General features: G+C 38.0%; 1 protein-coding gene across 1 annotated transcript in view; it reads left to right on the forward strand.

Moving 5' to 3' along the window:
* Positions 1-13,508, forward strand: part of slc25a21 (solute carrier family 25 member 21) — a 98,717-nt gene that overhangs the window by 58,943 nt on the left and 26,266 nt on the right. The window contains exon 3 of the mRNA XM_084096690.1: positions 6,640-6,688. Coding sequence (XP_083952816.1) covers positions 6,640-6,688 — 49 coding nt within the window. The remainder of the gene's footprint in view (positions 1-6,639; positions 6,689-13,508) is intronic.

Raw genomic sequence — 13,508 nt, forward strand, 5'->3', positions numbered from 1 at the left:
CTGTCTGTGTGTTTTGAGAAGCCGCATTCACAAGGTTTAGTGTGGAGGTGTCACAGATGATGAGGGTGTGCTCGATTAGCTACTGGTGGAAGCGGGAACGAGGCCAAATCTCATCGCTCTGGACTGATGTGAAAAGGAATGCCTGATACGCTTCTCCCAGATTGCCAACCTATAAAAGAACGCTCGAAAGCCATCTCAGGAAAAAAGGTTCAGAGCTGTCCTAATATTGTTGTCAACAAGATTTATACCAGCAAGGAAAAGTTTAGTGAATTATCTGCTGAAAGAATTTTTGAGAAGTGTCATGAACGGCAATAAGTCGAAACCATCACTACTATTTCACGCATGGTTGCACAATTTGACTTTTCCACCATGTCAAGCCAGACCATTCAAATTGATTGATGTGTCAACAAGAAGGATTAGCACTTGTGAATTTATTTAGATATGTAAAAGAACTATAATACCAGTGAGTGTTTTATCTCAGTAACACTTGGACAGAGCCAAGAGCATTTTCTGCCTTGTTTGACGTAACTCAAGTGTGACTGTAACCCATGTAGCTGAAGAGCCAATGCCAACAGCTGTCTTAGTCAGCTAACACTGATAATAGTTATGGTGCTGGTAGTTAGCTTCGGTTACAACCACAACTTCAGACAGTCCAGCTTCTCGACACTGTACTTCAAGTGAACGCCCCCTTCCCTCACCCGCTAACCTTTTCTTATAGGCCTTTAGGGCAAATCTGCTCACTCAGTCACTGTCTCTGGATGATTGATGACACCTGTGCATGTTGAGCAATCATTTACTGTCACTGCACTATTTTCCTTTCTAACTTTTGTGTGGGGGCAAGACTCGGGTACTTGCCTGAGCCAAGACCAACTGCAAGATAGCGATCTCAACTGTGGTTATGAATGGTCTTCTATCAGGGAAGATATCAGACTATTATGAATGCATGCTGAGGAACAGTTTCCTGGAGTCATCACCTCTATGGACTGTTCTTATCTTACTCATAACTGTTCTATTAACAAATTTCTAGTTAGGCGACAAAAGATCAATGCTTGAGGCAACTCGTAATACAAAAGTGCCTATTTTAAGGTGTGTGCTAGGGTGACGCTGACCGTCTAGTCATCCAGCTGTGAGATTGTATATATAAATCTATATATAGGCTAGGCTATATATTCTCTATATTTCTCATTCTTCATTTGGGAAAGCCTTGCGTCAGACTTTCCATGTGTGAAAAAAGTTCATCATGAAACAGGCATATTGTAATGTCACCAATGATAAACACACAAACATGCATTGGTTTCATTGTTGCAGAGTGTAATTTGAGAAAGCGTCTTGAGGGCAAAGGCCTCTACTCGTCAGTCTGTTTCAGTGCGCGTGTGTCTGTTCTCTCGCGTGTAACTGTGGGTGTAGACGCCTCAGTTGACAGAAACTGTCAGTGCTATTGTGATTCAGATACAAAAGACGCGGCAAATAATGGAACTCAATGATATGTCACTCACTAAGGTGGAACTAAGCCTAAAACACCAACCAGATGGCAGGTCAATTTCTGCCTGAACTTTGACTAAATGACAATATTACATTGGGGTTCAGAGAGAGACTTTCTATTTCTCCACTTTCTCCACTCTCCACTGCACTTAAAGCACATGATCAAACAGTAGCATGTGCTGACAGCTACAGAAATCCCAAAGTGCAACTCAACATTTGGATGGGAAAGCCTACAGAGAATTTTGGATCAGAATGGAGCAGGCTCTTGATCATGTTTGATTATGCTCCTCTTGATGGATTACCAGAAACTTAGATGTTGTTGTCTCCAGCTGATCATATCGATTCTGTGGTTGCATTTAAAGGTTGTCATTTGCATTGCTATTTTAGGTAGATACTGGAGCAGATAATTCCTTCATAGTATGTACTGTAAAAAAAAAAAAAAACTGAATCGTGTTTTCTATCCAATTGAATTTAGTAAATATTCCTCAATCATGAAGCTATGCCTGGCTTAAGATCTGATAAGGTGTCTAATCATATCCCTTGCATCTGCATAGTGACGCGCTCATCAGAAGAGTTTGTTCGTTTGTATTCAGCTGTCAAGGAAAACATGCAAATAGTGAACGCATGCCCTCCTCCACAACCACCACCACACATGGCAGAGCTGTCTTATTCTGTTCTTATACCCCAGTGAAAATTATTTTGTTGGGTAAACAACATTATTGAACCTTGCAATGAAGTAAGAACACGGAAGAAATAATGTTTTCTATTATTTTGCATTATGTTCCCTTTTTATCTCATTAGATTCGGACAGCAAACTATGGTAAAATATGTGTCCTTTGACTTCAGACTAAAGATTCAGTGGTGCAGGAAACACTGGCAAAGAGTAAAACAATTATCTTTAAAAGTTCGATATCAAGAGCAAATTATGTTTTCAATTAATTGGCTACTATCCAGCTCTAGATTTGTACAAAAAAATGATCTTGTTCCCATCCAGGGTCATCATTAAGATTCACAGAACCAGGGACAAATGTTTTATGGGTGGATCATCTCTCCTCTGGGTCCAATGAGTAAGCTACCATACTGGGCCCACACTGACGAAAGCCCTGTTCCCTTCATGGTCCCCATTTCTACCATTACGTTCTTGGCCTACAACATCACCATTATGTAACGTCTTTATTTAGTGGCTTTCTTATTTCAAGAGCACAGATTGCATCCGTCTTAACCTTTTTAGGTACTTGCTAGTGTTGTGTAGAGAAAGTCTTGCTTACCCTTTCAGTCCCTCCATCTCTTGCCTCCCTCTTGGCGTCTTTTTCCTGCTCCCTTAAATCCCCCCATATGGAATATGGCAACGATGGATGTGTTTTATTCTTTGGCCCTCTCACCTTGTTTGTGCATTTTCCCCTCTTTGGAAGCTCTTAGACGATAACTCTTAAGTGTTGCTGCTTAACTAGGGTGTTCTTTTCTTTTCCGCCAAACATGGAGTTCATTAGACTCAAATGAGTGACAGGCTTTCTCAACTACTCACTGCTTCCTACCTTTGATCCTCTACGAGCCCCTCTTGTACAGTCCAGAGCAGCAACAGGGTTCACACGGATCCAGGCTTACTCCACGTTTACCTCAACTTTTGTTGGTCCTGAAAGAACATTCCTATCAAAGAAACAGCCCGGCAGGGTTCAGCAAAATTCTGAAATTAATGGAATATTCTGGGTTCAGTACAAATTCATCTCAGTCAACTGCACTTGTGGCATAATGTTGATTATCACAGAAAATAATTTCGACTGGTCCCTCATTTTCTTAAAAAATAAATGGTGACACTTACAATAGCTGTAAATGGCACACATTTCTGGAGAATTTAAAAGAAGAAATGTAATGCTTGTTTCATAAATGCACATAGGCCTACATTAATTATTCTGCTAAAACTTGATGTAAAGTCAGTTTTGTTATTTTTATGGTCGTTTTGGGTGTTTTAGTTGTTTTGTTGTCATGGCAACAAAGTTAAGCGCTTATTTTAAAGAAAAATGTCAAACAATTTGTCAACAACAGAATTATTATTTTTTTAATCCCACGCTAAAATCAATTGACTATTTTAACATTTGTAGATTGACCCCATTGTAAGTGCCTCACTGTACTTGTTTTCTTTCTTTTTTTAAGAGAAAAGGAAGGACAAATGGAAATTAATTTGTGGAAATATTATGCCACAAGTGCTGTCAATTGAGCTTAACTTGTACTGAACCCTGCTAATATTCCTGTAAGAAAATGTCGTCCTATTTATTCACCAGTTGGAGTTTGAATTGAATTGCTAACACCCACCGGAATTTGATTTGGAATTACAGGAAGTAGGAGAAATTCAACAGTTACTGGCATTCTGGGAAATGAAATGTTATTTTACCTTGGTTTGAATATGCTTAATATACATTTATACTTATTTGTATTTAACAAATATACAGGTTGCATTTCAAACAGATCAATCTGTTTGTCTAGGCCTAAAACCTTTTACTTTCAAACATAGCTTTGTCAAGCATTCAAAGTTTGTTTATACAAACCTTCCTATTCTAGTTGAATTTTGTTTCTTAAATTCCAATTTGAAGTGCAGTTTTTCATTCTATGTCCTTCCACAAATTAATTTCAAAATCAGGAATTAAATTGAAATTTGAAACACATGCTCAGTTCAATTATGAACAATAAACTACCTCTAAAATCTGAGGAAAATGAAGTTCAATGAAGATGAAAAGAGTCCAAAATGATTCCAATAACAAAAGGTATGTATTCTATAAAAAAAAAAAAAAAAGGTAATCCACAGAAGAAAGGCAACAAAACTAAAATACACATGGTTCATACAGACAGGTGTTCGTTAAATGAATGTCTCTGGCAACAAATAACTGGCGGGAAACTAGAACAAAGGAAACAATGATGAGCAAATTAAAAGTCCATGAAAATGAAACTAAGACAAACTGAACTGAGTGTTATTGTGACAGCTGTTACAGGACCATGTTCTACTTGATAAGATTACTGTAATTAATTCACTGAAATGAAAATGTTTATCAAGTGGTATGGAATTTTAAAAAGACACATCCCTTCACATGACTTTAACGCTCCACCTCAGCTTCAAGTATAGATGGGTCTATTCCTCCAGCTGTCTCGCTGCTGAGATGACTCTCCCAGGCCTCCTTCTCTTTTATTTCCTCAGGATGGATAGAGTGCTGAAATGGAAAACATATGCCTCCTGAGTGCGTAACATTATTTTCCCCTGTGATGCCCTGGCAGCCGTGATTAATTAATGATAAACGTTATTGCGTTATAACGCCTTGGGCGACAGGGAGATACGACATACCTAATTTCGCCATTTTCGTCTGACTGATGCATCTTCCACAAACCCATATCTGACCTGAAATGAATCACACCACCTCAGCATGTCCTACTGCTAGGATTTGTTTATGAATATGTCACATTCTCTATTCAAAAGACTCTCTCGTTTCCTGACAGGTAACATGCAAAAAGACAACACAAACCTGTTTCTATCACCTTTGTATGTATCTTTTGCTAAGTCACAATGGTGGACTGCAATTCCTCTTTGGAATTTCTCTTGATTATTACTTTCCTGGAAAATCCCCAAGGAGGCAATGTCTTGTTTATTATGGACAATACTTTTAATGGAAGAAATTAGAATAGGACCATATTTCTCAACAGCTGTGTACACAAAGAGGAATCTGTGAGGGAAACCATTAAAGTAAAAGCCCAAACGGAGCTGAGAATTGCAACTGAGATGCATAACTGCGCAAAAGTGCCTCTAAAATCACGTTCACTGTAAAAAAATATTTTCATGATTTATTATCACAAATTTTTATCTTACATCTTACGTAGATAATAAATGTGGTTCAGAGAACATAATATTTTGAGTTTCTATTTATTAAACCAATCTCCCTCGTTGTATTAACTCAAATTTTTATTTCAATGAACTCAAAATTTTAAGGCAACCAGGTAAACTTTTTTTAAAGTTAAATCAACAATAATTTTTCCTTTTTGCGACAAACTGCACTCGTCAGACACCCCATCAATATGTTTATTTACAGCTACCTTGAATAATAGAATAATAGAATAGCGCAAAACATATACTGAATTGTGCTGTTAACTATTTACATAACTTGTAGCCCAACACAGATAAGGTTTCAGCTGTTGTTCACTGTCTCTGTTAAATGGAACCCAATCTGTGTGGTAACAACAAACTATTCGCCATGTTTTGTGGTGTGAAATCACCTATATTCAGCATGTTAAACAGCCCTCACCCTTTCTGTCATGGCTTGAGCGCATATGAACTGGAATCCTGGCATTAGGAAGGCCATTACGGCAGCCTTACTGTGGGCCGGTCCAGATAAAATAGGATTCTAAAATACTTTGGGATTTTACGTCCATCAGCACATTGGAACCGAAATAAAATGGATGATGGTAATGACTTGCAGGCCAGGCGAGCGCAACGTCCCACATCTCTGCATGGAGGCCATTTTGTTGCCAGATCCCTTACCGCACGCTTGTCAGTTGCAGTGGAGTGGCAAGGAGGCAAAAACAAGATCAGAGTGACGAATGTGGCTGCTGGCCAAGCAGCTCCTGTCGGATGTGAGTTCAGGGGACTGTTACATATGGATGTTTGAGGGGAAAACCCTCTGTCTACCAAATACAGACATGCAAACCACACACATGCACCCAGACAGACGGTGAACGGAATCACACAAACATCTGTCTTTTTACTTGTATTTACAAATATATAGATCGTGGGGTATAATACATCACCATTTTAACGTGGTGAAATATTTGTGGATTAGGTCTCGAGAGACTTTGCACTTGGCAGGATCCTGAAGTGTTTGAAATGAAGCTGTGTTTGGGATGATTATGTAGTTAAAAAATCACTGTACAATGCAATAAGGCTTGAATGGTCTTGAATGAAATCGGATTATACTGAAATATTTCTTAAAAAGCTCAGTGAAATATGACAAGAGAGAGTGGAAGAGAAGGAAAGAAAGCTTGGCATTTGGTAATGACAGCTTAATGGCCTGTGAGCGAATAATAACATGTTCAGTTGTGCTCGTGTCCTGCTTTATTGACTGATTTATGTCGGTTTAGCAGGGCAGTGTTATAATTACTTGTGATTTTTGTCCTCTGTAGGTCTTGTGGAGATTTGCTTGATGCACCCATTGGATGTTATGAAGACCAGGTAAAAAATTAGTCATCATGTAATTGTCTTTCTTTCCTTTCTGTTCGGACTAGGAATTCTCTGGCAGTAGCGTAATATTTCTGTGGAAAATCAAATGCATCATTTACTCATTCTCCCATAATGTTTAAGTAATACTTAATAATGTTCTTAAATTGCTCACATACTTACCTCATTATTTCACTTAATTACATCCATTGTTTTGATTTGGTTCTGAAAGTGAAGTAGTATATGTGAATACCAATTGTGAGTTGTGAACCAAGGTTGCACTAACAAAACGGCACTAAATGGTGTTCGTTTCCATTAACGGCTCTTGCACGTTCATAATATGACAGTTTGCTTAACCTTAAGAAGCCTAATATTTTATACAGGAATGTCTATGGCCTCTAAATTATCAACATATGTAAATTATCAATATTGATCAAAACTTATTGCACACAAACTACTTCATGCCTCTTGCCCTCTGATTGATATTCATAATTTGTTAGTAAAGTAAAAGGCCTTTTGGCATATAGTTCTAAAAATCAGGTATATATTTTTGCTGTAAAAATCTTTAATGGTTTTCATAAAGTAAACATGTATAACTTGAATATGATACAATTACAAGAAAATTTTACACTCAATCACCATTGCAGTGCACTGTAATATGTTTTGCCCTCCACAATTAAAACTACAGAGCTTTGATCATATACTCATATCTTCTAACTAAGATATATGTTACAATAAGTAGTGTGCTATATTGTTACAAACAAAAAAGACTTTTTGGCCATATAAATAACAGCAACTGCACTGAATATATTTGCTCTGTTTGGCTCTGACAAAAAATTGTGCCCCCTCCTCCAGTGTGAGCACAATACTCTCACTATTTCATATAATACAAAACATAAAACACTTCAAAAAAAATAAAAAATAAAATAGATTTCATATGTCAGGCTTTACAGGGTTAAACACATTTTCAGCGACACTGCAACACCTCTTTTGAATTTACATGTAGTGTGACCAGTGTAGTCTGATTCCCGAACGAATGACATTAATGAGACGTTAATGAATCCTTACTGGATGTTCATGTCACAATAACACTATGCATTTGTTTGGAGTATTTTATGAAAATAAATTAATGAATGTTTTGTTTTGTTTTAGTATTGTTTTTTAATATTTAGTTATGGCCAGTTATTGGATTGTATTTATGCACTAATAATAATAATAATAATGTAAAAAAATAAATAACTATGAATATATTTTAAAAAATCACTATATTTTAGAATTGGTTTGAATTTATTTATTATTTAATTTCTATTTTTTGGCAACTTAATCGCATTTTTCCCCCAAAAATGATATCTTTATTATTAAAAGAAATGTTCATGGAATCATTACCAGGAACTAGAATTATTAAATTATTAACATTTCTCATTCCTAATACCAATCAATTCTGAATATTTTGGGCATGAATATTGAATATTTTGGGAATACCTCATTCCCTCAGTCATGCAAGAAAAAAGGAATGTTGAAGAGAGGAAAAGAGCAAATGAATCAGGGCCGTCCCTCACAGTGGAGTCGCTCAGTGTGGAGTAAACAGGTTGTGGGCCGGTACTAAACCTTTACAGCTTCTGGGTGCCCTGCCAAGACCTCTGGCTCTGTGACTAACACCCCTCACACATACACTACGAAGTTTCACATTTTCCGCTACCGTTTTCTGGTAAATAAACTTTTTGAGATGATAATGAGATATTTGTACTTTAAAGAGGAAGTGTTTCAAGGTGGCTTGTTTGTGTTTCTTTGTCTATTTGCATGCGTTTGTTTGCGACTGTGTGTCTGTGTGTACACTTGTATGAAGCGACATTCGATACTCTAGAGTCCTGTAGAGTGATTTAAGATCTAGTGCTGCTAGTAGAGGGTTTATTACAGGTAAGGCCACAGTTAGGCCGTTCTCTCCTCACACAGGGTCAGGGTTAAAAGTGCACTCTCTATTTTCTTTGTAATGCTCTTCCTCAAGAAGTGATAAAAGCTCTGTGTAAAGAGTGCCAGTTTTATTTATTTGTTTTCTGGGGTTTTTTCTGTTAGTGTGAGTGCAAACAGTCAACTGCTTAACGTATGTGAGTGTGGCTCGCATATGTGCCCTGGTTTTTCATGGGCTCAGATTGAGAGAATCGGCCAATCAGATATCTGCTCAATTTCTGTTCATCTAAATTCTATAACCCATAATGCAGTAGCAAAATGCCATCTATCTGTCTGTCTGTCTGTCTGTCTGTCCATATCCATATCCATATCCATATCCATATCCATCCATCCATCCGTCTGTCATTTGACTCTCTATCTATCTATCTATCTATCTATCTATCTATCGATCTATCGATCTATCTATCTATCTATCTATCTATCTATCTATCTATCTATCTATCTATCTATCTATCTATCTATCTATCTATCTATCTATCTATCTATCTATCTATCTATCTATCTATCTATCTATCTGTATGTCTGTCTGTCTGTCTGTCTGTCTGTCATTTGACCCTATCTATCTATCTATCTATCTATCTATCTATCTATCTATCTATCTATCTATCTATCTATCTATCTATCTGTATGTCTGTCTGTCTGTCTGTCTGTCTGTCTGTCTGTCTGTCTGTCTGTCTGTCTGTCTGTCTGTCTGTATGTCTGTCTGTCTGTCTGTCTGTCATTTGACCCTATCTATCTATCTATCTATCTATCTATCTATCTATCTATCTATCTATCTATCTATCTATCTGTCCGTCCGTCCGTCCGTCCGTCTGTCATTCTACCAATGGTCAATCTGTGATTCTCTTATTCTATGTCATTCTCTTTTTGTCATTCTATCATTCTATCATTCTGTTGATCTGCATGTCTATCCATCTACCAATCTTCAAACTTTGAAACTTCAAAGCTTAGTTGCTTTTAATTGTTCTTGAACTTTGAAATAAAGCTTTGTAGAGGTTGTGTGCTTCGAACAGGCCAGCACTACTAGTTGTTGTATTACTCGTGTACCGCTTTCTCCCTCCCTCTTTCTTTCTCTCTCTCTCTCTCTTGGACTTTCAGTTACACTAAAGCAGGCTAATTGGGAGAATGAAGGGTTAGTAGAGCTGAAATCTATTAGCATAGGTCTCAGAGAGTTGCTAAAGCACAAATGCCCAGCACACCTCCTCTCTGACGCTAGCTGCAGGAATGGCTCCTATTAGTGACTGGCTGCCGCTTTAATGTCCGCTGCTCCAAATTAGATGCCAACTGGAGAGAACAGTTTTTTTCTCTCTCTCTCTCTCTTTTTCAACAAGCCGCCTTAGTGGAATCAAAGGCTTTTTTTCTGAGTGGAACCTGACAAAAATGTATACTTGGGAATACATATTTACCCTGTGCAAATGAGGGTACTGGAGCCATGTAGAGGCGGAGACAGGAATTAGACTCTCAGACACACACACACACACACACACACACACAAACTCACAAACAAACATCTGGAAGCAGATCAGGAGAACATTAAGAGGATATATTTCAAGGCCATGATTGTTTGTAAGGTTAAATCAATGTTTACTTTAAACTCTTACTACCATTCTTCATATGTGTTTATATTCAAGATCAAGCACTTCCAGCTGAAAGCAAAATTATGGGTCTCTCCTCCTCTGACCGTCATAACTCTCCGCCGTATATTCAGATGTGAACAGTCCTTCACAAATAAATGTCTCTTAGAAGAGGACAGCTCTATGTGCCACTTATATTCATTTGCGTTCAACGGTGCTCATTTCTTGGTTGGAATGTTGACGTTTTTTTCAAAGGGGGCTTGCTAGGGTGAAAGTAGGGGGTTTGGGGGGTTAGTTAGACTTCTAAGGAGACAGTGAGACTGGAGTTACAGCTTTTCATTAACCTGGAAACCACCTAGTTACATGGTTCATGGGCTGGTCTCAGCTCACTTGGAGGTAACAAAGGGTGTCAGGCGGCACTTTCGGCAGGGGGCGGCTGCTCGGGGCACCCCATCTGACTCTGATCATCATGCCGGCCGCCCTGCCGCACTCATTAGAGACCAGAAATGAGCTCGCATTGCTCTTGTTGAAGAGCTCCGGTTACGCCTCCTCACCCCACCCCAAACATGCCCTTAGCCCCTCCTACAGTCTCCGCTGTTGTTCTTTTTTTTGAAAGGGGGAGGAAAGTTTGTTTTGAAAAATAAAATGTAATACGTTTGTTGTATTAATTTAGGACTGTACATACTTGAAAATGAATTCATTTGTAATATTGTGTAATAATTTAAATAGCTCTATTGAAAGGTATTTGCATGATTGATATATATATATATATATATGCAAACATATATATTTGAATAGTGGCATTTTAATTATTGATTGATTAATTGACCCTAGTGAGTATATTTAGCCTACCTACATAAATCAATCATTTAAAAACTTTTTTTTTAACTTTCATATTTTAATTTCAAGATTTCAATAGGAACATTATGAATTAACTATAAATATAATATAAATTCAAAAATAAAGTTTAATTTATGTATTGATTTATGTCTATATAAATGTATTCAGATTTAAATAGTTATAATAAATAATGAATATTCTTTTGATATTATATTAAAATATAACAACTATAATATTAAATAGAAATTTAAAGACATATTTCAGTGAAATAAAAGACCAGCACTGAGCCTGTCACTGCATCTGTCCATGTTGAGGGATCTAACATGACTCTTGGCCATCAGTCCACACGCTTATCTATGTTCCTCCACTACTGGTGATTAAGAAATCCTGGAGTTACCTCCTCATGGGAGTCGCTATGATGAGACAACCTTCGTCGGGTCCCAGCATGCTTGAAAGTGAGCTTCGCCAGGGAGGGCGGCTGGAAAGGGATGTTTGACGAGGACAGTGAGAGATGACAACACACGGGTGACGCTGAGAGAGGAGCCCACAAGCTTCCACCCCCGACTGGTGGCTGAACCCTGGTGCACTCTTGATGGAATCCCTCAAGCAGCCCTTAAACAGCAGGGCTCAAAGCTCAGAGGACTAAGAGCCGATCCGGCCCAGTAAAGCAGCACGTCGCTCAGCTGTGCTCCAGTGATCTCTTAATCCTACCCTGCCCTGGCTGACAGCCCTGGTGACGTAAACTGAACGCAGGTATCCGACTGGGGCTATCTGTGCTTAGGAAGCCGGCAGTCCAATCACATCAGTGGTCGGACAGTAACTACTCACAATTCCAGTGAAAGAAGTCAGCAGAACATTGGTTGTGGCATGTTTTATTATAAAGAGGAAATCTGAAGCCAGTCCAAAATAACTCAAGGCACTACTATTTGTGGTTTAGAAAGAGAATTAAAAAGCTTTTATATTAGTGGCTTACCACTGACATATTTTGGCCAAAATCTTCACCAGGGTACAATATTGACGGCTAAACAAATACACAGGAAAATCAGGAGTAAGTCATTTGTATTATTATTTATGGAGGAGTATAGATACTAACAGTAACGATTAGCTTGATGTAATTAGTGAAGACATCATATCAAAAGTTCTGGCATCATGTAATACAAACCACCAAAGTCCATTCTTTGACCATGTTCTCAAGTTCACTGAGACTAAATTACATTAAATGTGTGTTTATGTTGAATGAATGAAACTTGGCACCAAACTACTCGCACTGTGCATGAAACGAATTTTCATCAAAGAAAAGTTTACATACCTTAACCAAAGCAAAATTCCCTCTGTTCATTTGTGGGCTTAAATATGTAAGGGATGTTTTTACTTTCCTGGAATGGAGCAATGAAAGAATAGGAGTGTGATAGCGTGACATATTAATATATTACAGTATGGTGGTAATATTGTTATTCTACTGTTAATGATAATAATAATAGTTGTAATAGTAGAGCTTTTATAACACTTCTGCTGCTGGTAGGTATAGTATGCCTATAATAAACACATTCCTGTTTTGTTAGCATATCATGTTTCACCTCAAAAAATCTAAACATAGCCTATATGACTATCTTCAAAACACTGAAACATTTTACAAAATATCTTCCTTTGTGTTCTAAAGAAGAAATAAAGTCATACAGGTTACATTTTTGGGCGAATTAACCATTTAAAAGAGGGACAAGGGTCATATAGAGATCAGCATTTTTTTTATATATGTTTTTTTTTTTTGCACAGGCAAGCTCCAGTCGCAGAAAATGTTTGACATCAGACTCTAGAATTGAACAGCTAATGTGCTCATAGAACAAGCACCGGAGGTGTGACCTCCCGCTGATGTGACTGCCATTGCACATTATTACCTGGTATTAAACAGGTCTGCTTGAAGGAGTTGTCACAAACACCCAAATGCATTATGTTACAAACATACTAAATAAAGACAAAAATGTCCCAGTGTTCTGAAATGAGCCGTTTTAGAGAAGCAGTAAAGAGCCTGATGAAAACTCATTTGTCTCCTGTCTGTCAGACGCCTCACAGCATCTGTAACCCACTCCTTCAGAGTTTTGTTTTGCAGCGGCCGTGTTCCTACCAGGCAGGGGGCGAGAGGCGCAAATGCAGAGTTGTAATTCAGAGACTAAGGTTTCTGTTGCTGAAGAGCCAGCGAGTGCAGTATTGATGACCTCGCTCTGCACTGTCCTGACCGTGTGTGTAATACCTGCCAGTCTCCTGCTGTCTAAGGAGTCTCTACTGTCCTCAGCCAGCCATTTCCTTACTTCAAAGCAACCACGAAACTGGACTGAGAAAGATTATACGGTCTCCCAATCTGATATTTTCAGTTCAGCAATGTTTGTTTGGATGATCAGAAAGAGTAAACCAGCAATTTCAATCATTACACTCAATAGGTCTGACTATAGTTGTTC

Source organism: Abramis brama (assembly GCF_963993115.1).
Source record: "Abramis brama genome assembly, chromosome: 21".
NCBI classification, from domain to species: domain Eukaryota; kingdom Metazoa; phylum Chordata; class Actinopteri; order Cypriniformes; family Leuciscidae; genus Abramis; species Abramis brama.